The 25,829-nt window shown below is 36.7% G+C and overlaps 1 protein-coding gene across 2 annotated transcripts in view; it reads left to right on the forward strand.

The window, feature by feature from the left end:
• The window catches only part of BLNK (B cell linker), a 119,359-nt gene that overhangs the window by 57,038 nt on the left and 36,492 nt on the right, over nucleotides 1-25,829 (forward strand). Inside the window, exons 4-8 of one of the 2 annotated variants that reach the window (XM_007478711.3) lie at nucleotides 13,293-13,333; nucleotides 14,390-14,546; nucleotides 19,697-19,854; nucleotides 24,507-24,588; nucleotides 24,950-25,030. In XM_007478711.3, the coding sequence (XP_007478773.2) occupies nucleotides 13,293-13,333; nucleotides 14,390-14,546; nucleotides 19,697-19,854; nucleotides 24,507-24,588; nucleotides 24,950-25,030 (519 nt within the window). The remainder of the gene's footprint in view (nucleotides 1-13,292; nucleotides 13,334-14,389; nucleotides 14,547-19,696; nucleotides 19,855-24,506; nucleotides 24,589-24,949; nucleotides 25,031-25,829) is intronic. The other variant, XM_007478712.3, reaches the window with a different exon arrangement.

Genomic DNA, 25,829 nt, shown 5'->3' on the forward strand with positions numbered 1-25,829 from the left:
GGGGGAGAAGGGGGAGAAGGGGTTGGGGGGAAGAATCTTGAGAGGAAGAATAGAGCTGGCATCCTGGAACAGAGCTGCAGAGACTCTCCATATTGCTCCAGACTTCTAGGAGGTTTTGGCCTCAGGGCACATCCAGCCCAACCCAGCTGAACTTAATCCCAACAAAAGCCTTCAGAGGTCAGGGAAACCCAAACTCCAACACCCCTCCCTCACAGACTGCTAGACTTTAATCCAATCAAAAGCCTCCAGAGTACAGGGAAGCTCAAACTACAACACCACTCCCCCACAGACTGCAGGGAGAGACCTTATATCAAAGCTCCAAGAGGGGAGACTGACAGAAACCCCCAAGACCAAAAAAAGAATGAGAGGAGCAAGAGCACAGACAAATATGGGGAGCAAAGAAGTGGTAAATATGAGGAAACAACAGAAAAAGAAGAAAGAAATCACAACAGACAGCTTCTGTACAAGTAATGAGCAAAGAACAGAGGGGGAGGGATCAGCAAACAATAAATCAGAAATCCCAGCGAATTGGATACAGGCTTTGGAAGAACTCAAAATGCAATTCAAAACACAATTAAGAGAGATTGGAGACAATTGGGAAAAGAACTTAAAAACTAAGATAAGTCATCTGGAAACAGAAAGTAGTGTCTTGAAAGCCAAAATGAACCAGCTTGAATATGAGGCAAAGGAGATGAAAGATGAGGCAAAGGAGATGAGAGATGAGGCAGAGAGGATGAAAGATGACCTCCAAAGAATATCAGACCAGAAAGAGAAGGATGACCAAAAAGCCAGGGATGAAATCCAGTCTTTAAGAACCAGAATACAACAACTAGAAGATATACAAGAACTAGACCTCACAAGGCAGCAGGCCACTCTAAAACAAAACCAAAAAAAATGAAAAAAATGAGGAAAATGGGAAACATATCATTCACAAAACAGAAGATTTAGAAAATCATTTGAGGAGAGACAACTTGAGAATCATTGGTCTACTGGAAGATCATGACAAAAGGAAAAGCCTGGACACCATACTATAGGAAATTATCCAAGAAAACTGCCCTTATATTCTTGAACAAGAGGGAAAAGTAGAGATTGAAACCTCCTGTACTTAATCCCCAACTGACAACACCCAGGAATGTTATAGCCAAATTCAAGAACTATCAGACCAAAGAAAAAATATTACAAGCTGCCAAGAAAAAGTCATTCAGATACCATGGAACCACAGTGAGGATAACAAAGGATCTGGCTGCATCAACACTGAAGGACCGAATGAAATGGAATATGATATTCCAGAAAGGAAGGGAACTATGTCTACAACCAAGAATCAACTACCCAGCAAAACTGACTATATTCTTACAGGGGAAAGTATGGTCATTTAACAAAATAGAAGAATTTCAAGAATTCATAAAGAAAAGATGAGACCTGAATGGAAAATTTGATGTCCAAGTACAGAACTCAAGAGAATCATCAAAAAATAATTTAAAAAGAGGGAAAAAAGAAAAACAAAACAAACAAAACTTTTTTAAGACACTCAATGAGTTAAAATGATATGTATCCCTATAAAAAAGAGGTCATTGGTAACTCTTAAAAACTGTTATTACCTGGGCAGCTAGAAAAATTACACTTAGAGGGAACAGTGACAAATTGTATAGGATGAAATAACAAGACATAAATAGGTATATAGATATATGTATGCATAAATACATATACATGTATATATATATACACAACTAGAGCTAAAAAAGAGGTTAATACTAAAAGAAATGGGAAAAGAAACAAAAGGGGGTAAATTTATATGTCACAAAGAAGCTCATGGTGGGAGAGGGGAGAACATGAATACACTGGAAGGGTAGAGGTTGGAGACAGGAAATACTCACTCTTACATGCATTGAAATTGACCCAAAGAGGGAAGAACAATCCAATCCATTGAGTCAGAGAATAGATTCACACCCTATAGGGGAGTAGAAGGTTAACAAATGGACTGGAGGGGAGGGAAGCAGTATAAAGGAGGGAGAGGGTGGAAGGTAGTTTTAAAAAGACTGCAAAGAAAATAAGGGGGGTAAATAAGAAGGGAGGGGGTAGAAAGGGAAGTAAAATAAGGGGGGGAACTAGGGGGACTGATTAAAAACAAACATTGGTGTAGAAGGAAATAGTGAAAGAAGAAAAGGCAGGACTAGGAGTAGAAAGAAAAATGCTGGGAAATACACAGCTGGTAATCATAACTCTGAATGTGAATGGAATGAACTCACCCATAAAACACAAGCAAATAGCAGAGTAGATTAGAATCCCAAACCCTACCATATGCTGTCTATGAGAAACACACATGAAGAAGGTAGATACGCATAGGGTGAAAGCAAGAGGATGGAGCCAAATCTATTGGGCATCAAATGATAAAAAGAAGGCAGGAGTCACAATCATGAAATCTGACAAAACCAAAGTAAAAATAAATGTAGTTAAAAGAGATACAGAAGGTAATTACATCCTGATAAAAGGCAGTATAGACAATGAGGAAATATCAGTACTCAACAGGTATGTACCAAATGGTATAGCATCCAAATTTCTAAAGGAGAAACTAGTGGAGCTCAAGGATGAAATAGATAGAAAAACTATACTAGTGGGAGAACTGAACCTTCCTCTATCTGAACTAGATAAATCAAAAAATAAATAAGACAGAGGTAAGAAAAGTGAATGAAATCTTAGAAAAATTAGAGTTAGTAGATATGTGGAGAAAAATAAATAGGGACTAAAAGGAATACACCTTCTTTTCAGCAGCACATGGTACATTCACAAAAATTGACCATGTATTAGGGCATAAAAACATTGCAAACAAGTGCAAAAGAGCAGAAATAATAAATGCAACTTTCTCAGATCACAATGCAATGAAAATAATAATTAGTAAGGGTACATGGAGAGGTAAATCAAAAATTAATTTAAATTAAGCAATACAATTCTCCAAAACCGGTTAGTTAAAGAACAAATCATAGAAACAATTAATAATTTCATTGAATAAAATGACAATGATTAGACATCCTTTCAAAACCTATGAGATGCAGCCAAAGCAGTACTCGGGGGGAAATTTATATCCTTGAGTTCACATATTAACAAATTAGGGAGAATAGAGGTCAATGAATTGGGCATGCAAATTAAAAACCTAGAAAGTGAACAAATTAAAAATCCTCAAGTGAAAACTAAATTAGAGATCCCAAAAATCAAAGGATAAATAAATAAAATTGAAAATCAAAGAACTATTGATTTAACAAATAAGACTAGAAGCTGGTACTTCTTAAAAACAAATAAAATAGACAAAGTACTGGTCAGTCTAATTAAAAAAAGGAAAGAAGAAAACCGAATTGGCAGTATCCAAGATGAAAAGGGAAACCTTATCTCTAATGAAGAGGAAATTAAGGAAATCATTAAAAACCATTGTGCCCAATTATATGGCAACAAATATAGGAATCTAGGTGATTTCGATGATTACTTACAAAAATATAAATTGCCTAGACTAACAGAGGAAGAAAGAGATTACCTAAGCAACCCCATATCAGAAAAAGAAATTGAACAAGTCATCAAAGAACTCCCTAAGAAAAAATCCCCAGGGCTAGATGGATTCACAAATGAATTCTATCAAACATTCAAAGAACAACTAACCCCAATATTATACAAACTATTTGACAGAATAAGTAAAGAAGGAGTTCTATCAAATTCATTTTTTGACACAAACATGGTACTGATCCTAAAGCCAGGCAGGTCAAAAACTGAGAAAGAAAACTATAGACCAATCTTCTTAATGAATATAGATGCAAAAATCTTAAATAGGATACTAGCAAAAAGACTCCAGCAAGTCATCACAAGGGTTATTCACTATGACCAGGTAGGATTCATACCAGGAATGCAAGGATTATTCAATATTAGGAAAACCATCCACATAATTGACCATATTAATAAGCAAACTGACAAAAGTCACGATTATCTCAATAGATGCAGGAAAAACTTTTGATAAAATACAACACCCATTCCTATTGAAAACACTAGAAAGTATAGGAATAGAAGGGCCTTTCCTAAAAATAATAAACAGTATATATCTAAAACCATCAGCAAACATCATTTGCAATGGGGATAAACTAGAAACCTTCCCAATAAGATCAGAAGTGAAACAAGGATGCCCATTATCTCCTCTATTATTTAACATTGTATTAGAAAGACTAGCAGTAGCAATTAGAGAAGAAAAAGAAATTGAAGGTATTAAAATTGGCAATGAGGAGACCAAACTATCACTCTTTGCAGATGATAAGATGGTCTACTTAAAGAATCCTAGAGAATCAACCAAAAAGCTAGTCGAAATAATCAACACCCTTAGCAAAGTTGCAGGATACAAAATAAACCTGCATAAGTCATCAGCATTTCTATATATCTCCAACCCATTTCAGCAGCAAGAATTAGAGAAATTCCATTTAAAATCACCCTAGACAATATAAAATACTTAGGAATCTATCTGCCGAGACAAACACAGGAAATATATGAACACAACTACAAAACACTCTCTACACAATTAAAACTAGATCTAAAGAATTGGAGAAACATTGATTGTTCATGGGTAGGATGAGCTAACATAATAAAAATGACAATCTTGCCCAAATTAATTTACTTATTTAGTGTCATACCCATTGAACTACCAAAAAACATTTTTACTAAGTCAGAAAAAAGCATATCAAAGTTCATTTGGAAGAACAAAAGATCAAGGATATCCAGGGAAATCATGAAAAAAAAAATGCAAAGGAAGGAGGACTTGCAGTCCCAGATCTCAAACTATACTATAAAACAGTGGTCATCAAAAGTGGTCATCATCTGGCTAAGAGGCAGAAAGGAGGATCAGTGGAATAGACTAGGGGTAAATGACCTCAGCAAGAAACTCTATGATAAGCTCAAATATCCCAGTTTTGGGGGCCAAAACCCATTATTTGATAAAAACTGCTGAGAAAATTGGAAGACAGTATGGGAGAGAATAGGTTTGTATCAACATCTCACACCCTACACCAAGATAATCTCAGAATGGGTGAATGACCTGAATATAAAGAAGGAAACTATAAGCAAATTATGCGAACACAGAATAGAATACTTGTCAGATCTTTGGGAATGGAAAGACTTTAAAACCAAGGAAGAACTAGAAAAAATCACAAAATGTAAAATCAACAATTTTGATTACATCAAATTAAAAAGTGTTTGTACAAACAAAACTAATGCATCCAAAATTAGAAGGGAAACAACAAATTGGGAAACAATCTTCATTACAAAAACCTCTGACAAAGGTCTAATTACTCAAATTTATAAAGAACTAAACCAATTGTACAAAAAATCAAGCCATTCTCCAATTGATAAATGGGCAAGGGACATGAATAGGCAATTTTCAGTTAAATAAATCAAAAGTATTAATAAGCACATGAAAAAGTGCTCTAAATCTCTAATAATCAGAGAAATGCAAATCAAAACAACTCTGAGGTATCACTTCACACCTAGCAGATTGGCTAACATGACAGCAAAGGAAAGTAATGAATGCTGGAGTGGATGTGGCAACGTTGGAAATTAATGCATTGCTGGTGAAGTTGTGATTTGATCCAACCATTCTGGAGGGCAATTTGGAAATATGTCCAAAGGGTGCTAAAAGACTGTCTGCCCTTTGATCCAACCATAGTACTGCTCAGTTTGTACCCCAAAGAGATAATAAGGAAAAAGACTTGTACAAAAATATTCATAGCTGCACTCTTTGTGGTGGCAAAAATTTGGAAAATGAGGGGATGCCCTTCAATTGGGGAATGGCTGAACAAATTGTGGTATATGTTGGTGATGGAATACTATTGTGCTCAAAGGAATAATAAAGTGGAGGAATTCCATGGGGACTGGAACAACCTCCAGGAATTGATGCAGAGTGAGAGGAGCAGAACCAGGAAAACATTGTACACAGAGTCTGATACACTACGGTACAACTGAATGTAATGGACTTCTCCATTAGTGGCAATGCAGTGATCCTGAACAACTTGGAGGAATCTACAAGAAAAACCACTGTCCACATTCAGAGGAAACACTGTGGGAGTAAAAACACGAAGAAAAACAACTGCTTGAATACATGGGTGGAAGGGATATGGTTGGGAATGTAGACTCTAAATGAACATCCTAGTACAAACAACATCATTGAAATAGGTTCTGATGATCAAGGACACAATACCCAGTGAAATTGCATGTCCGCTACGGGAATGGTGGGTGAAGGGGAGGGAGGGAAATAAAATGAGTATTGTAACCAAAAAAATTAAATTAAATTAAAAATTAAAAAACAAGAAAACAAGACCTATATTATTGAATTTCTTGTAGATAGGCAAGCCAGATCATTTCATGCAGGCTTGCAATGAGCTGTACAAATTTTAGCTCTTGCCCTGTTTATCTAGGAATTAGCAGTTAATTAATAGTTTTACATAAACTTCATTTGGTTTCCAAAAAAAAAAAAGAAGAAAAACAACTGTTAGATCACATGGTTCAATGGCGCTATGATTGGGGATATAGACTCTAAACGATCACCCTAGAGCAAATACTAATAATATAGAAATAGGTCTCCATCAATGACACAAGTAAAACCCAGTGGAATTGAGCATTGGCTACAGGAGAGGGGTGGGAGGAGGGGAGGGAAAGAACATGTAACTATGGGAAAATATTCTAAATTAGTTAAATAAATAAACAAAGAAAATTGATGGTCCTGGTAAATGGTAATGAGGAAGCAAAGCCATCTTGTACTTTGCAATCCAAATGCTATAATTCTTTCATCCTCCAAAGAGAGAGGAAACTGCAGCACATTAGCAGAGGGGAAAAACAATAGGAATCATTGACTTGTACTTCGGAAAAACAAGACAAACAAACAAACAAACATAAATGCATGTATATAGCCTAAACTGATTCAGTTCATCCAAAAAACATATGTCTCCAATGTCCCAGCTTTTGAAGAAATGTGAAGGTTAGAGTGTGATCTGTTCTTGTTTCCCAGAAAACTCTCTTAACACTCCCACAAACTCCCCAAGAGCCACCCCTGTTGGTTCTTCAGAATTAAAGAAATCTTTCCCTTTGGCTTCACTAGAACCAGAGGGAAATGTCCCTGTATCTCTAATCTACAGCTGGTTATGATTCACACCATGCCAAAATCCCAAATGCATAAAGCTGTTCTACTGTCTCATCACCAAAGCCAATAATAGAATCAGAGCTTGAGGAGCCCAGAAATAGCAAGACCCTATGAGCCTTGGAAACCATTGCATGCTGGGAACCCAAGCTCTAAAATTCAGTCCAAACGGTGGGCCCTGGCCCTTAGAGACCACAACAACCATTTGTTTCCTGTGAATCTTAAAACTGGGTCCTCTTTCCTTCCTTAGGAGCATAATCACTTCTCCAAGCTCTAAAACCACTTCTGCTTTCCCTGAACCTTAGAAATTTGCTGAAGTGGGCAACCTTTAGAAAGAGTTCAGAAGATCAAAAAGTTGATGTTTTGGCCAAGGAAGGAAAAACTATCACAACCTACAGAACTCTATAGCTGCAAACAGGTCTCAGCAGCCATCTATTCCAACTGATACCTAAATAGGATTTGCTTTCACCATCTTCCTAGATGTTGTCTTAACAGCTTCTGCCTAAAAACCTCTAGGGATAGGAAATTTGCTGCTTTTTAAGGAAATGCTTTCCACTGTACTATAATTGTTTGAGTTTTTTTCTTTATATAAACCAAAATTTATTTCTGGAGCACCTATCCATTGTTTCTAGTTCAGCTCTCCCGAACCAAGAAGAACAAGTCAAACCTCTCTTCCATGTAGAATCCATTAATTCAAATATGTTTTAAGGACCACATTCTTTCATACTTGGAAAATATCTCAAAATTCATGTAGCACTACTCCCATTGCATAGATGAGAGAACTGAACCTAAAGTAAGGAAAGAGGGATAGAAAGAAAAGAAAGTAAGGAAACATTAGAAGCATTTACAACTTATATATAGCAAGACGCAGGGTAGGAAACAAAACACATATGTTCTAATTTCAAGTCCAATGCTCTGTCTTTTACACCAGGGGTTCTGAACTTTGTGTGTGTGTGTGTGTGTGTGTGTGTGTGTGTGTGTGTGTGTGTGTGTGTGTGTGTGTGTGTGTTGGTAATGGAACCCTTTGGCGGTTTGTAGAATAATGAAGCCTGTAAACCCTCCCTCCTTCCTTCCATCTGTCTTTCTCTGTTTCTAAATGCATAAAATATATAGGATTCTAAATAAAATATGTTAAAATACAGTCATCAAAGTGGGTTTTTTTAAGTTTGTTGACCCAGATTAAAACTGTCCTCTACCCATTATTTGAAGCCAATTCTCATGCCCCCACACCAAATCATTCTCTTTCTAACCTAACTACCATTTCCTTCAGCCAATATATATACCTAGAATGGTTTCCAGTCCTCTCACCGTCTTAGTCTCCATCCTTTGGAAATAGTCCAGTTTGCCAATGTTCTTCCTAAATTATGGTGGCCAGAATTGACTATAAAACTACATACAGATGTCATTGAACCAAGGAAGAACATAATGGCATGATCATCTCCCATATTGTGGATAGTAATACCACTTCTTGTGTACTCTTCACTCAAATTAGCTTGTTTTAGCTACTGTGCCCTGGGCAGTGTGTAAGGAAGGAATTGGATAGAAGGAAGGAAAATAGGTAGAAAATGGGGATGAGGTGGGAAACTTCTCACTAAAGTTCGTGTGTATTTACTTTAGTCTTGTCCTGGACCTTTCTAATGTGACAAGGCCCCTACCACCACCACCATCATCTCTGGAAAATTTAGCAATGTGAATTTACCTTCACTGAATTCATGGGAAGTAAAGAAGGACAGGAAATTTCCCCACAGTCCTAAATCATCATTGCATATTATAGCACATAAACTTTTAAATGAAGGGACTGTTTTGTTTTTGTCCTTGCAACTCTGGTGCCTGGTGCTGTGTTTTGCATGGTATTCTTATTCTTTATAAAAAAGGAAATTAAATTTAGTAAAGTATTAGTAAATATATACTCAGCACAACACTAGAGTCTTCACTTAATTCATATGCTAGAGGGTCATAGTTGGAAGCATGTCAAAACAAAAAAAAATAAGATTTGGATTCACAGGACCTGTATTCAAATCACAACTCTATTACTCTCCACCCATGTGACTTTGGACAAATCAATTAGATTTCCTATGCTTCAGTTTCCCCATTGGTAAAATGAGAGAAGTAGACTTGCTGGCCTCTAAGATTCTTTTCAGCTCCAAAGCTATGGTCCCATGATCTTTGATCCTTTTCCTTCATCTCTTCTGTCTAGTATATCACCAAGTCTCATTAACTCATCAAAGTAGCTCTTGGATTTTCCTTTTCTTCTTTACCATTTCCACAAGTCAGGCCCATGCCTTTACCACCTCATTTCTATATTATTCCAGTAATTTTCTATTTGACCTTTCTTCTTAAAGGTTCTCATTTCCATTCCTCCATATTATTGCTAGTCTAGTCTTTTAAAAAAAAAGTCATTTTCATCATGGTATTGCTCTACTCAGTAAGCTACAGTAACTATCTTTTGCCTGATATATTGAAGCCAAAGAAAGTCTCTTAAGATCCTTACAATATGGCCTCATTAAAATATTTAATCTTCCACACCATTGCCTTCCAAAGCAAATCACTGAAACAAAGCAATCTCTTCCACACAAACCCCACCCTATCCCTGGCTTCTATGCATTTGCTTATTGTAACTGATCTTTGGGTTGTTCTTTTCTCTTCCACCTCTTCATCTAGCTAAATCTTTTCTATCTTTGATATAGGAAAAAGACCATTGCACTAGGAGATGGGAGGGTTGTGTTCAAGTGCTAAATCTGCCATTTATTAACCAGGTGACATTGGACAAACCATTTATCTTGAATCTGTTTCCTGATTGGTAAAATAAGGAAATTGAACTAGATGTTCTTTAAAGGTTCTTCCCAGCTCCAATTGGCACTGTATAGTTTTCAGTAAAATTTAGTCATCTAAATTAGCTTATTTAGGTCAATAAATATTTATTAAACTGGCCATGTACTAGTCATTATGCTTAGTGTTGGGAATGCAAGGAAAGGGAAAAAAGCAGTCCCTATGGAGCTCATACTCTATTGGGGAGGAACATATAAACAAACTATGTACTACTAGATATATGCAGGATATATCAATGATAACCAATAGAGGGAAGGCACTAAATTTAAAGGAAAGGCTTTTTAATAGAAGATTGGATTTTTCACCTAGTTCTTGAAGGAAGCCAATGAAGCTAAGAGGTAGAGATGAGGAGGGAGAGAATTCTAGGCATGAAAGATAGCCAGTGAAAATTCCTAGAATCCAAACATGAAATATCTTGTGTGAGGATAAGCAGGTCAACACCTCTAGATCTTGGAATATGGGGTCGGGGTGGGGGAGTGGAGAATGGTTTAAGACATAAATAGACAGAAATGGGGATGGCAGGTTATAAATGGCTTTGAACACCAGAAATTTTATATTTAACCCTGGAGGCTATAAAGAGCCACTGGAGGGGGTGGGGGGGTCATGATGTGGTCCAACCTAAGTTTTAGGAAGATTACCTTGGCAGCTGAATAGAGGATACATTAAGGTGGTGAGAGATTTGTGGCATAGAGATAACATAAACTCTGAGCTCCAGATCTGAGTTCCATTCCTAGAAACTTTCCCTGATTGCCCAAGTCTGTATTGATTTCTTTCTTCTTAAACCTTTTGTCTATTCACACGATTTAACAATTATATGCTGACTGGAATTGCTCTCTAATCGTTTCACATTTTTTTGTCTAATTTCTTCAACTATATTATAAGTTCCTAGAAGGCACAGATCATGTTTTATGCTTCTTTTACCCAAACTCTTCCACAGTAGGCCTTGCCTGGCACTGGGTTCATGGTAGAAACTCTGCTATCAATTGACCTAAAGTGTGTCTAAGATAGAAGATTAATGAAAAGGGTAATGTAATAACACGTAATTTGGGGTCAACATGAGAAATTAGATGGGTTTAATTATCAAATGGTAAATATGAAGGTAAGCCCCCCCCTTTATTTTTAGAATGTGGTACAACCAGAATGCCAATTTCCCAGCCTCTACAATTACACTCACAAAATTAAACCATCCACTCCATAGAAAGTTCAAATGGGTCACACAGTTCCTGAGACTGTCATCCTGTTTCCCCCTTACCTTTTACCACTCTAAGCTTCTTCAGAACACTGATTCCCAATGTGTAAGTCTGTGGTGATTCCTGATGCCACAGCAATTCTTTTGTCAATCCCTCCCTCTCCACTCAAATAGCTACCACCCTAATGCAGACGTTCTTCACCTTTGCTTGAACAACAATAGCCTCTCCTGTGATCCCCCTACCTCAAGCCTCTACCTACCTCAATCCATCCTCTATATAGCTGTCAGTCAGACCATGTATGCATTTGTTAAAAGACATCCTCCATGGCACCAGTGAACACCCTTGAGGAGTTTGTTTGTCAATTTGATGTCTCACTTGACAATGATAGAAAATCATTGAGTAAAATTATCTTGGTGGTTGTATCTAGCAAGGTATCTTGTGGAATTTCTCTGCTGTTACTCATGTACTACTGACCAGAGCTGTAGGAAGTCACACAACTGGCTTGAGTCAATTGAAAATTTGTTATTTCAAATGGATCCATCATTGCAGCAATTTTACTAGTCCTTTTACTCTTCCTAAATTGATTATATGTCCATGTTACATGGAGGTTGTCCCAAATCTTCTCTTTTCTCTTGAAATTCCCCACATCATCTTCTCCTCTCTCCCATATTTTACTGAGAAAATACAATGATTTTGTCATAACTTCTCTCTTCTCTTTCTACATTTTGCTACCCCTCAATCTTGGCTCTCATCCTTTTTCATCTTTTCCTGAAGATTTCACTCACTAACATGTCCTCTCTCTTTAATCTTTAATCTCCTCTTAGTTACTGATTGCTTTCTTAATGCCTACAAACATTCCCAAGTCTTTGTCCATCCTGTTTAAGAAAAATAAAAACTCACTTGACCTTTGTCCTTTCTTCTGTGCTCAGCTGGATACCTGGAATTTACTATCCTTGTTGCTTTCCCTTTTCATTCATGCCACCACCCTTTGTAACCTCCTTAATGACTCCTTCACATTTGTTGCTGTATCTTCATCTATATTATATTCCCTAACCATGAATTTATGTCTAGGCTTCATCCTAGGTCTTGTTCATTTCTTCCTCTACACAATCAGTCAACAAGCAGTTATTAAATGCTTACCATGAGCCAGACGCTGAGCCCTGGGAATACAAATACAAGTGAAAAGAAAGATAGTCCCTGCCCTCAAAGAGCTTATATTCTAATGAGAAAGATGGCATATAAAAGGAAGGTGAAAAGAAGAGAAGGGAGAGAAGGTCCATAACAAGTGCATAATAGAGAAAGATAGCCAGAGTAGTATAGCTTAATGAGAAATGAAGAGATCATTGACCTGGGTACCCTCTGTAAGCCCTCCATAAATGGAGGCTCTGGAAGGATCCCATCACCTCCAATCAGAGGGAGGGGTAGAGAGTACTTTGGAGCTATGAGTTCCAGGACTAAAGTGATCTTCTAAGATGAGGAGTTTCTGGGGCATAATAGAGAAATACAGCAAAAGAGTACAGCCTGATGGAAAATTAACAGATGATAAGCCTGAGTTTCTTCCTTAAATAAAGGCTTTAGAAAGAGCCCTCAACCCTCCAATCAAAGGAGGTGCCCCAGGAGTACTTCCAGTCTTTGTACCGGCTAGATGCCATGCCTGGAATGCATTTCCTCCTTAGTCTTGGCTCTAAAGGTCCTTAGTTATCTTTCAGGTCCTTAGGTGTCACCTACTGAGGGAACCTCTCTTGACCTCCACCTCTGGCTGTTAGTATCTTCTTCCTTCTCATATTATTGCATATTTATGTATCCATTTATATATTATAATCATTAGTAGCATTTACACCCCTTGAGGGAAGGTCTTTTAAAATATCTATTTGTCTTTGTATCCTCAGTGCCTAGCATGGTTCCTTGCACAAATCAATGGATACGTATTACTGATAGTATTGAATTGGGGAAGATTTTATTTACCATGAAAGGTGGCTTTATGCAACGATTATCCCCAGTTCTGCATTTATAGGGAGAGAGGAGGACAAAGAGTCATTTGAATATCTGTTTTTAACTGAAATAGATTGTCTATGATCTGTGCTCATGTGATATTCTTTTCCCTCTCATGTCTGCTTTAGAAAGCCCTGTTGATGAAGAGGAACAGTGGTCAGATGACTTTGTAAGTATATCCTCCTGAAGTCAGCAGAAAGCCCTCCACAATTAGGCTCCTGGAGAATAGAATTATAGCTGTTTCCTTCCAAATTATTCATTTTGACTCTTTGAATGGGAAGTGTGATATGCCTAAGACAAGCTAATTTTTTACTATACCATTTTGCTTCTTTTGAGTCATTTAGGTAATGACTTCTGACTCACTACCTTTTCAATAGGTTTTCATGGCATACAAAAATGTCTATGTGTCTACAACATTTACCAAGTTCATTGCCTTATATGGGTACAGTTTATGGTGCCCCCAAACAGTTACACTAGCAACATGAAGGATCACTGGTCACAGATCACCATGAAAAGTATAATAATCAACAAAAAGCTTGAAATATTGCCAGAATTATGAAAATGTGACAGTCATGATGCAAGCACTTGCTATTGGAAAAGTGGTGCCAATAAATTTGCTTGATGAAGGATTACCACAATCCTTCAATTCATAAAAATACAACATTTACAAAGCTCAATAAAGAGAAGTACAATAAAACAAGGTATGCCCATATATAAAAACTGGATGCAAAAATTAAAATTCATTAAGAATTTTTAAGTGAGAGGGTGAAGGGGCCTCAGCCACAAATCTAGTCAGACTCATACTTGAAAGGAACCCCTGACAAAGTTAGGAGAAGTCATTCAACCTCTAATTGAAGGCCTCCAACAAAGACAGACTCAGCTCTTCTCTAGATACCCCTTTCCCACTTTGGGTCAGTTTTCATTGTTAAACACTTTTTCTTGACATCCAAGTTATGTTCTATGCCTTATTCTGACGATCATCATTGCTCGCTCTAAAAAATTCTCTTATTTTGTGAATGTGAGGTTTTTAAAGTTTTGTTGGGTTTTGTGTGATTTTTAGAAATTTAATCATGAAAAAAGCATTCTTTTTCTTTTGAGATTGCATCTTTCATTTTTCAAACAAACATCAATGGGGAATAGGACTTAATTAATAGAAATTCATTTTGTGGCTAAACTTTTTGTGATCACAACTATTCCATTAAGCAAAGCCAACCTGTATTTCTAGGACAGTGATTATGAAAATCCAGATGAACCCTCTGATTCAGAGACATATGTGGTACCTGGGGAAGAAACGGCAGATGACAGCTATGAACCTCCTCCTACAGAAAAAGAGAAAAGGAAGCTCCCCACTGCGCTTCCATTTTCCAAAGGAGAATATGCAGGTAAGACTAACAGTCATATCTCTCATGTATGTGTGAGTGGATAAAAATATAAATGCATGTGCAAAGTAGGGACTAAATCTTTTCCTCATCTTTGTGGAAGCTAAAGACCTTAGTTTTAAGTTCTAGTTCTGAGACTCCCTAGCTGGGTAACTCTGAACAAACCATTTAACCGCTATGAAACTCTGCTTCTCCATTTATAAAATTAGAATAAATTTTTAATGTTATAAAAGGGCTTTCTAAACCTTAAAGTGCTTTAGAACTATCATTATTGTCTTCAAATACCAAACAATTAATAAAATTTAAAGTACTTAGGATGTACCAGACACTGTTGATAAGTGCTGGGAATTCAAAGAAAAAGCCAAAGATAGACCATTCTTTGAGACATTTACATTCTACCTGGGAGAGACAACACACTTCTATAGAAAGTAAAGGAGAGTAGACTTAGAGGGATGAAGATATTAGTGACTTGAAGTAGAAGAAAGAGGCAGGAAAGGTCTCCTTCAAGGAGTGACTCTTCAGCTGAGTCTTGAGAGACAGAATACAGGAGGTCTCTTGGAAGACAGGCAAAGCAAGGGCTGAGATTGGAGATGGAACATCCTATGAGAAGACCAGCAAGTAGACTAGTGTGACTAGAAGAGTCAGTGGAAAATGGTAGGAGAAGGAAGAGAAGTGGTGATGAGATGGCAAAACTGTCATCATTTGGCCATTTTCAGTCATGTCAGACTCTTTGTGGCCCCATTTGGGATCTTCTTCGTAAAGACACTGGAATTGTTTGCCATTTACTTGTCCAGCTCATTTTATAGGCAAGGAAACTGAGGCAAATAATGTTAAATGACTTATCCAAGGTCATATAGCTTGTAAGTGTCTGAGGCCAGATCTGAACTTCCTGACTCCAGACCCAGAAGACTTATTTTACTGAATTTGAGAAGTCAGATGTACTCTTTAGTAACTGTATTAGAGAATAGATTAGAGTGAGAAGAAAATTAAGGCAGGGAAGCAAATTAGAAGATTATGGCAGGCACTCTTTGTGGTGGCAAAAAATTGGAAAATGAGGGGATACCCTTCAATTGGGGAATGGCTAAACAAATTGTGGTATACTTGATCACATGGGTTGATGGGGATATGATTAGGGATGCAGACTCTAAATGATCACCTTAGTGCAAATATCAATAATATGGAAAGAGGTCTTGATCAATGACACATGTAAAACCCAGTGGGATTGTGCATCAGCTAAGGGAGGGGGGTGGAGGAAGGGAAGGAAAGAACATGAATCATGTAACCATGGAAAATTTTTCTTAATTAAATAAAATCTAAAAAAAGATTATGGCAGTAGTTCAGAGGGCTTACTAAACTAGGGTGATGGCCACCTGAGTGGAGAGAGTAGAAAATGTATGAGATTTGTGAAAAATTTACACATTTTGCTTTTCATTAAATTTATCTCTCAATGTTATTTCAAGGCAAACCAATTCATTCTTTCTATGAAGGACTCCTCTTTGATCTTTAGACTAGAAAACACCATGGCCCTTGCAAACAGGGTTTTGAGTTCAGAGTCATTAGAGATCATATAGTCCAACCCCTCTGTTTTGCAGAAAAAGACATTGAAGCTCAGTGAGGTGATTTGGTCCAAGTCACATAGGCAGTAAAAAGCAGATCTCGCATTCAAACTTAACTGGGTCTTCTAACAAAACAGCTAGTGCTCTCCCCATTTTATCATACCCAGATGACATTTTCTTCCTATTTCAAACAATAAGAACAAATAATAAATAGCTAGAATTTATACAAAAAGTTTGCAAAGCACTCTATGTGTTTTTTTCCCCTTTGGTATCTCTTTTCATCATCCTCTTCCCCTTTGAATCTCTCTAATAGTTGGTTCTGAATGAATATTCTGTTCCCATGATTCTCTTTATTAGTTTGATTAGCTTGAACTTTTTAAAAAACTGGCTTATGGCTTAGGCATTTTGTTTAAAGACTAAATGTTCAAAAACTGGTTTGGAAAAGTGTTTAAAAGCTAGAGAAATGAAATGAATTGGAGTGGGGACAGGGAATGAGCGATAATTATTTTCAAGAATTTGAAAAGCTGCCAGGTAGGAATGGAATCAGATTTATCACAGTTATCTAAAAGGATAGAGCTTGTAGCAATGAGTAAAAGTTATTAAGAGGCATATTTAAGGTTGATAAAAGAGAAAACTTCCTAACAATAATGAGTCATTCCAAAATGGAATGGGCCACCTTAGCTGGTATTGTATTCCCCCTCTGAGAAGGTTGTCAAAGAAAACCTAGATGATGGACCACATGTTGAAAAAAAGATGTAGAAGGGATTCAGGTATGGGCTACACTGGATGGATTTGGGAATCTTTTCACTCTGAGATCCTGTGATGATGAGCATTAGGGATCCATGACTGAATAATTCTATTGTTTGATGGGACTGTATCTAGATTATTCCAGTAAGAGGATGTTGGAAGAGAAGATGGAATTAGAACCCAGACCCATATCACAAACTACAAGATATGTGGGGGAAGTGTAAAAATTCTTCTGTGTTTTCTTGTCATTTGTCATGATTGGGGAAAAAACATTTCACTATTAATTAAGAGGGGTTGAACATCATCCTCTGTCCAAGGAGCAGGAACTGTAATCCTTATCGTTAATTAACTGTAATCCTTATCAATCCTTATCACCCTTTCAGGTGAATTCCTTCATTTTAATTGATCTCCCAATATCCCTATGAAATAGGCAGAGCAGGTATTATCTCTGTTTTACAGAGAAGGAACCAGGTTTAGGAAGTCAAAGAATTTCCCTGAGACTATATAAATAATAAAACAAGGACGAGAACCCAGATCTCAAGACTCAGCCCAGTACTCTTCTGAATTTATTTAGCTCCAGTTTTGGCTCAAAAACCTGATATTTATTAGAGGAAAACATAGTTTATATAGTATTTATTACTGATAAAAAATGTCAATGGATGACATTCATTTAGCATCCATAAAAACACTGTGAAGTGCTATTATTAGCCCCACTTTACAGATAAGGAAACGGAGTCAAGTTAAGTGACTTCTTAATTATTATATTGCTAGGAAATACCACAAGTAGAATTCAAACTTGGGTACTCCTGACTTTAATTCCAGTATTTTTTTATTAAAGAGGAAACTCTCTCCATCCCCCAGACCAAAAGGAAAAATAAATAAACTACTGGGATTTTACAGCACAGGTGGCTAGGAGGATTAACAGACCTGGGCACTTTGAAATATTGCCAAAGAAAACTGGAAATGAAGCTAAAATAACACATAAATATTTAATTGTTGAGTATAACACAAGGACCCAGATCCCAATAACTTAAGACTTACAAATTGCATATTAGCTTTTCTTCTTTTGCTCCAGAAAGGGATTTTCTCTCTAAGTTCAGTTGAAATGAGAGCTAAATATTAGTATCTCTTGACAATTTAAGCTAAGATTGCACAACCTTATTAAACACTGGTTGCATAATGCAAGCATTCCTGTGGTTTCTCAAATCCCCATCTGAAGAAGTAGAGAGCAAACAGGGCTAATATTACCACAAATGCCCAATAAGGTTGCTCTCCAGTGGTGACCAAGTACACCAGGACTTTCATTTAAGATGGTAGCTGAGAAAAAAAAATAGGAAATCTTGGTTATAGTCAGCTCTCTCAGTTATCCTCACATGACCCAAAATTCATAGGATCATGGAGCTAGAAGGAACTTCAGAGATTGTCTGCAGTATCCTTATTTTATTTGTAAGGAAACTGAGGTCCAGGGAATGATTTACCTTACCTAAGTTTGGTAGGATCTAGAACCCAGATTTCCTGAATCCTAGCCCCAGGTTCTTCCTACTATGACACTCTGCCTCACTCTCCCTTGCAGGTATGGAGAATAATTTGTTATATACATTGTTTTTAAATTGTTGGAATATCTATTTATTCTGTTTTATTGAGACACCTCAATATCCATGTTTAGTTGATATTGTCTCAGAGAAAACCTTTAAAAATATGAAATATTTAAATATCTCCCCTTCCAAAGGAAATTTGAGATGGGGGAAGGAAGGAGTGCCACCTTTAAGTGAGAAAAATTATGCTAATCCAGGTGAACACCATCAAAGGATAATTCAATCCAACAGATGTTTATTAAGTACCAGGCACTGTGCTAAGCATTAGAGCTACAAATAAGGAAAAAAGACTGATCTTATCTTCAAGGAGTTTACATTTTAATGGGGGGAGACAACACACACATAAAAAATAACCTAAAAATGGAAGGACCACCAGGGGGAACCTGGCATGGGGCATGGTTTTTGGTAGCATCAAAGACAACAGAGCAGTTGGTAGAAAATGGAATTATCAGTAAGGTTATGATCCCTCTATAAAGGAAGACTTGAGGAAAGTAATAGGTAGGATAATTCTGATCTTCCTTGGGATTAAAAATGGTCAGGTTAAGGAAATCAGAGGGATTTCTAGTTTTTGAGTTGATTTTTTGATGTGACTTCATTATTGGGTTTGTTGTAAAAATCAGTAGAACATCAGACATAATATATTCATATGCCCATCTGATGCCACATTTGAAAAAAATTGATTTTAATATCCTCCACAATTTTGGATCTGCCTTTCCAGAGCCCTTTACAATTATTACGCATAACTAAGGAGTATCTGTACCCAAATTCAGGATCCTTGAATATTTCCTGATCCCTATAACACAAAAGGCCCCTGTAGGGGCATCATATAGTAAGACTGACCATGAAATTCCATGTGATCTTAAACTTGGTCAGCAAGAGGGAAAAACAGTTTTTCTATATAACCAAGACAGATTATTTTCTTAGGAACCTAGTCTGACCAAAGGTTTGCATAAGTTCTCATAAAGTACTCCTCCCAAAGGAAGTATGAAAAAGAGTACTGACTGTAGAGACAAAAGTCTTGGGTTCAAACCCCAATCACCATTTCAATCTGTGATTGCTTTGTTTTTTATTGTTTTTTTTCTACATATCTACTTGATACTAGAAGACAATGATAAAACAGGATTCTCTGCATGAAATTGTGCTGTATCTTTTTCAAGAATGACTAGTTTAAAAAAGATTTTACATGAATTCAAAACACTGAATAATTGAGATTTAAATTTATGTTGTATATATGTGTGTATGCTTTCCTTTAAAGATAATCGATCACACCAGAGACATTCTCCACCTTTCAGCAAGACACTTCCAGATAAGGCAAGTTGGCCTTCCCAGAAAACAAGAAACTCATCTTTGCAGGTACTTCCTCTGCAGAAGCCTCAGCTCCCACCAAAGCCAAAAAACTGCTCGGAAGATGAGGTAATCCTCATACTCATGGCAAAAGCTCTTCCATATGCTTAGTTGCAAAGATCACCTTGGTCCCTGGGACTGACCTTTGGCAAAATGCTCCATCAGTCAACAAACATTTATTAAACACCAACTTGGTTTTAGACACAAGTGATACAAAGACAAAAACAAAATAGCCCCTGCCCTCAAAGAGCTTATAGTCTATCTGAGCAAACAACATGTATATACACATAAGGAGATATAAAATATATATAAAATAAAGACAATGAAGCAAATGGAGTCTTACCACTCTGGGATCTTCATCCTTTTATAACTGCTCAACATTCTTGAATGTGAAAATTCCTATAATCAATCAGTTGTAATTCCAGGATTACAAAGAAAAGCCAAAATATGATTCCTGCCCTTGAGGATCTCACATTCTTTTGGGGGAGGCAACATATAAATTACAAGATACATACCAATAGGCAGAACATAATCTCAACAGGAATATACTAGCAGCTGGGTAAGGGAGGTGGGCATCTAAAGGTCTCTTATAGAAAGTGAGATTTGAGTTGGGTCTTGAAGGAAGACAGGAAAATTAAGAGGCAGAGAAGAGAAAGCAAAACATATCATGCACAAAAAAAAAACCTTATGTAGGATCTTCTTTGAACACTTTCTTTGAAGCAGGCCATATGCAGATATTTTGTATTAATGGGACTCCAGAAAAAGTTATGAAACAATTGAAAATATAAATAATGGGTTGATGTTTAGAGACATGCACTTGAAGCCTAGACGTCCCCAAATAGGGCAGGGTTCCCAAACACTTAATAAATGCTCATCAACTCCCTAGCAATGATTGGTTCTGAATAATGCCAGCTGTGGATCAGTCCACCTCACCTTTGTCCCCTTCCTATTGCCTTTCAGTTCTTATGATTGTCCTCCATTTTTCTTTTTCCATCCTTTTTGCTTTTCTGTTTTGCTGAATTTCTTTCACATTATGTCTTCTCTCTAACTCTTTGATTGTTTTATCTCCTGAGATGGAAAAGAAGAAAAGATGGGGAAAGAGGATAACCACTTTAAAAAAAGTTTCTCTGGGAGGAATTATGAAAAAGGTGTCTCCCATCTCCTCTAAAGCTCTTTCCCCCCTATTCTTTCACACCATCCCTCACATCTTGGCTTCTTTCCTAAAGTGTGTCATCAACAGAAAGTTGACTTGTCTCTGGCCTAGTAAATGATCAGTGCTTTTAAATAGCATGCTACAAGTATTTGCAATTCACATTCATTTTCTTTTGTGGTGGGGAAGGGTAAGAATATAAATTTATTGATTGCTTCTGTTTATTGGTTTGGCCACCATCATAACTGTTAAAGAGATATGGGTCTCCAAGGTTATCTCTAATGACCAGGAATAACCTAGAACCTGGTTAAACATCTTAATAAATAGAATTTTAGGAGCTCATTATTCAGTTCCTTCCTTGAACATAGCAAACAGTTAATAAAGTAGTTCATCAAAGTATTTGTTCCTCCCCATACTGACATCATGGGGAAAAGGTACACAGGGAAAGAGCCCTTGTTCCCTTAATTTATTAACCAAATTCGGTTTTTTTTTTAAAGAAATATATTTTCTGGCTTTCCTAAGGGCAAAGCATATGCAAAAACATAACCTGAATGGAATCTCTGACCTGGATCTCAGATACAGAAATATATAGTGATTCAATATATTAAAAATAAATTCTCACTTGTTTTGTCAGTCCATCATGTCTTAAGGTTCTGAAGTAAAGTGCCTTCTTGAAATCTCCCCTGTAACAGGTGGGTTCTCAGAACAACTTCCTTTTTAAAAAAGAATCTTACTTTTTTAAAAAAATAAACCTTACCTTCCGTTTTGGAGTCAATACTGTGTATTGGTTCCAAGGCAGAAGAGTGGTAAGGGCTAGGCAATGGGGGTTAAGTGACTTGTCCAGAAACACACAGCTGGGAAGTATGAGGCCAGATTTGAACCCAGGATCTTCCACCTCTAGGTCTGGCTCTCAATCCACTGAGCAACCCAGCAGACCCCTTTAAAAAAGAATCCTGAAAGAAATCAACAACCAAATTCTCCAAAGGAATAGATGACTTTGTATTTTTGCTCATGAACATATATGACTAATTCATTCTGTCAGCCACAACAGGTATGCAGCATTCTGGATTGCTTGAAATGTTCTGATGGTCTTTAAAATTATTTGATATCAGTGCTTAGAAAAACATTGAAACGTAATTCATTGGCCATTTTTCAATGGCATGTTTTTGTATTTTCATTAAAATCCACTTGTATTAATACATACATAAGCCATAATTGCTAGAAAAATCAGTTGATGGGCATCCCTTCAGTTTCCAATTTATTGCCACCACAATTCGCATTAATTTTTCAAGAGAATATAGGATTCTTTGAAATACTAGTTTAAAGGGAACTTAATAGACTCCTAAGGATGATCTTTTCTAAAATTTATTATTTTTTATTTTTAAATATTTCCCCATGTATACATGCTTCATTTTCTTTCCATCTTCTCTACCTTTCCCCTTCCTAAAGCCGACAAGCAATTCTACTTGGTTGTACAAATGTTATCCCTTGATACCTATTTCCATATTCTTTTTGCTATAGAGTGATCTTTTAAAGCCTAAACCCCAAATCACATCCCCATATGATGTCATATGTTTTTCTTTTGCCTTTCTACTCCCACAGTTCTTTCTCTCAGTGTGGTTAACATTCTTTCCCATAAGTCCTTCAGGACTGTCCTGCCTTGTTGCATTGCTCCTAGTAGCAAAGTCATTACATTGGATTGTTCCACAATGTTTTACTTTCTGTGTACAATGTTCTCCTGGTTCTGCTCATTTCACTCTGCATCCATTCATGGAGGTTCTCCTAGTGCATATAGAATCCTCCAGTTCATCATTCCTTTTAGCCCAATAGTATTCTATCACCAACAGATACCACAATTTGTTCAGCCATTCCCCAATTGAAGGGCATCCCCTCATTTTCCTTTTTTTTTTGCCACCACAAAGAGTGTATCTATGAGTAGTTTTGTACAAATATTTTTCCTTATTATCTCTTTGATGGTCCAAACTCAACAGTGGTATGGCTGGATCAAAGGATATGCATTCTTTTAAAGCCCTTTGGACATAATTTAAGGATGATCTTTTTGCTAGTTTCTCTTTGTAATTCAAGGCAGACAATATCACTGAAGGAAAAGATTTCCTTAGTGTCCAGTACTCCCTTGTACATTCTTTCTCACATGTGAGTGTTCTAGAAAATCTTCCCCAGGTTCAAGGTCAGAACTCTGGGTCAGTATCCATTCAAAGTCATGAGATCATGAAATCCTAGAACTAGGACTGGAAAAGACTTTAGAGACCATCTAGTTCATCTTATAAATGAGGAAAGTGAAGCTCAGGAAGTGACTTGCCCAAGGTATCAGAGAAGTAAACATGAAGACAGTTCCCTGGACTCCAGAGCCCATTGTCTTTCCACTGATTATGTACTTTTGCTAGTCAGGGACCACATTAGTTCAAACAAAACAAATTTTTTTTTATGGTAAAACAAATAAAATGACATGAGAAGAGTCTCCTTATAGGGATATGCTCTCTCATAGAGCACTGAGCCTTAAATGACAAGGGTACATACAGAAGGAACATACTTCACCAAGACTTATTCATCAACATCCAAACTCATGTGGCCAAAACAAGTCATACCTCCAAAGCTACAAAATGCTACGGAACTCCTAGAGTGCCCCCTGGTGATGTCTCTGCCTACTTCACATATGTCCCCTCATCACATGTGTTCCTTATTAGGTTACACGCTCTCCACTGATGGTATAGTAACTTGTGAGATGATGTAACCTAAATGCACCCATCATGGCAAGGCGGCTGAGGGGGGAGAAGAGATGAATTTTCCTCTTTACTTCAATTGCCATTCTTTGATTAAATATCTTTGATTGAATTCATGTGTCCTCTGGTTGACTAGTAAAAATAGACACATAATCAAGGGATCATGAGCAATGCTTTTGAGTGAATACTGGCCCACATAGCACATTAAAACAAGCTTGGGGTAGCTTTTGTTGGTAACTACAAAGAAGTGGAGATGCTCCGGCGATACATTCTAGTGACCATATTTTTTGTCAGTCTATACAGAATTGGGAAAAATCAATATGGGAAGACAAAAAAGGAGCAAAATGTGGGATGAAGGGGACAAGAAAAGATGCAAGAATAATAGCAAAGAAGGTGACAGAAACCCAGCTTTCCAGAACTATCTTTTGGCCATGATGGTTTTTGTGGTGAGGAACCACAGCCTGAAGTCTGAGCCCTGTGACCATGTGTAAGAAAATTCCAGATCCAAGTAGGCTTAGGGGAAAACTTCCCTTGGCTCAGCATGTTTGGCCAAAAGCACAAGATTTCTAGGTGTTACTTTCCTTGGGCTCAAAGTCCCATACCACCTCTGGCTGTTCTAGGTCCACAGGTTCCATAATCTAATATCTGATTGAGTGCTTGCATCAATTCTAAGGGTGACAGTCATATCAAGGAAGAAGGGCAACCAAGAGTTATACAATCTCAAGACAGAAGGGACCTTTGAGATTGTCTCCCCCAGAACCTTTCCTGTCAATAAACAGTCTTCTAGGAAATGAGAAGCAGTGACTGCTTTTATCTCTCTGATTTTAAAGGCTGATTATGTGGTTCCTGTTGAGGATGAAGATGAAAATTATATCCATCCTACAGAAAGCAATTCACCCTCATCTGAGTATGGTAAGAGAAAGAACACTAGCCACAAAGATGTGGGAAGTCAAACCCATTTTATCTCCAGGTTCAGCAATATTAGCAATGTTAGTTCTAGTAAAATTATATTATAATAAAATAACATTAGTGATCTATGGAGTTATTAAATTATTACTTTCTTGATTTTTTCTCAAAAGTTTTATTTTACTTATTTTTTTCTAAATAACTTTCGTAGTTTACTGTTTGACATCATTTGTAAGGAATTTCACTTGACCCATTCGGTGGGCTATCAAGTATTAATGAAAGAATCGTTCCACATTTTATTTTTGCCATAAATATGGGTTTTCCTTAGTTGGGATATGTCTGTAATAATTAATTATTTATCTTTAAGCTCCCAAAGTGAACAGATCCGTCAAACCTTCTAGTTCTACATCACCAAACCCTCTCCCACCTGTACCTGCTTTGGCTCCAGGTAAAGTATAGACATTTTTAAAAACCAAACTAAGTTCAGGCTTTTAGATGGATCACATATCAGAACAAAGATTAGGACACAAGAAATTTAGAGTTAAAATTGGGGGGGGGGGCATCTTCTGAAAGAGAGCACTAAGAAGGATACATATTTCTGAATACCATATAATATCTTTGGGGGGAAAACTGTGTACATAGAAAAAAAATTACAAGTAAATGTAAGAAAGCAAATATTCTAAATAGATCCTTTGCAGGCCATTGCATTATGATGCAACAAAAACAGTAATCAAAACAAAGAACATAAGCTAAAAATGCAGATCTAAATGGAGACCCAATGAATAATCATTAATAACCATGTGAAAAAATGATGACAGAATAACATATCAAAATTTCTAGATTGGAGTTAATATAAACCCCAGAGGAAAAAAATATGTTCTTAAAAAATAGATTAACAAAATAGAAAAAGAGAGGATTAATGAACTAATAAAACCAAAAATGAGCACCCAGTAGAAAAATCTTAAAAATTTAAGGCAAAATCATAAGAACTAAAGAATTAATAAAAAAGCAATTAAAAGCTAATCTTTCAAATGACTAACAAATTGATAATTGTTGACTAATCTAATTAAAATGAAAGGAGAATAAAATTACACCAACAAATTTTAAAATGTATAAGATTAATTGACAATTTTTTTAAATTGTCAGAACCTGATGTATATAAACAAAAATGAGAATTCAAAAGAATTACCTACAAAAATGTAAAATAGTTAATTAAAATGAAAATTTTAATTCCTATTTTGTTTGGC

The sequence above is a fragment of the Monodelphis domestica genome, chromosome 1, assembly GCF_027887165.1.
Source record: "Monodelphis domestica isolate mMonDom1 chromosome 1, mMonDom1.pri, whole genome shotgun sequence".
NCBI lineage: Eukaryota > Metazoa > Chordata > Mammalia > Didelphimorphia > Didelphidae > Monodelphis > Monodelphis domestica.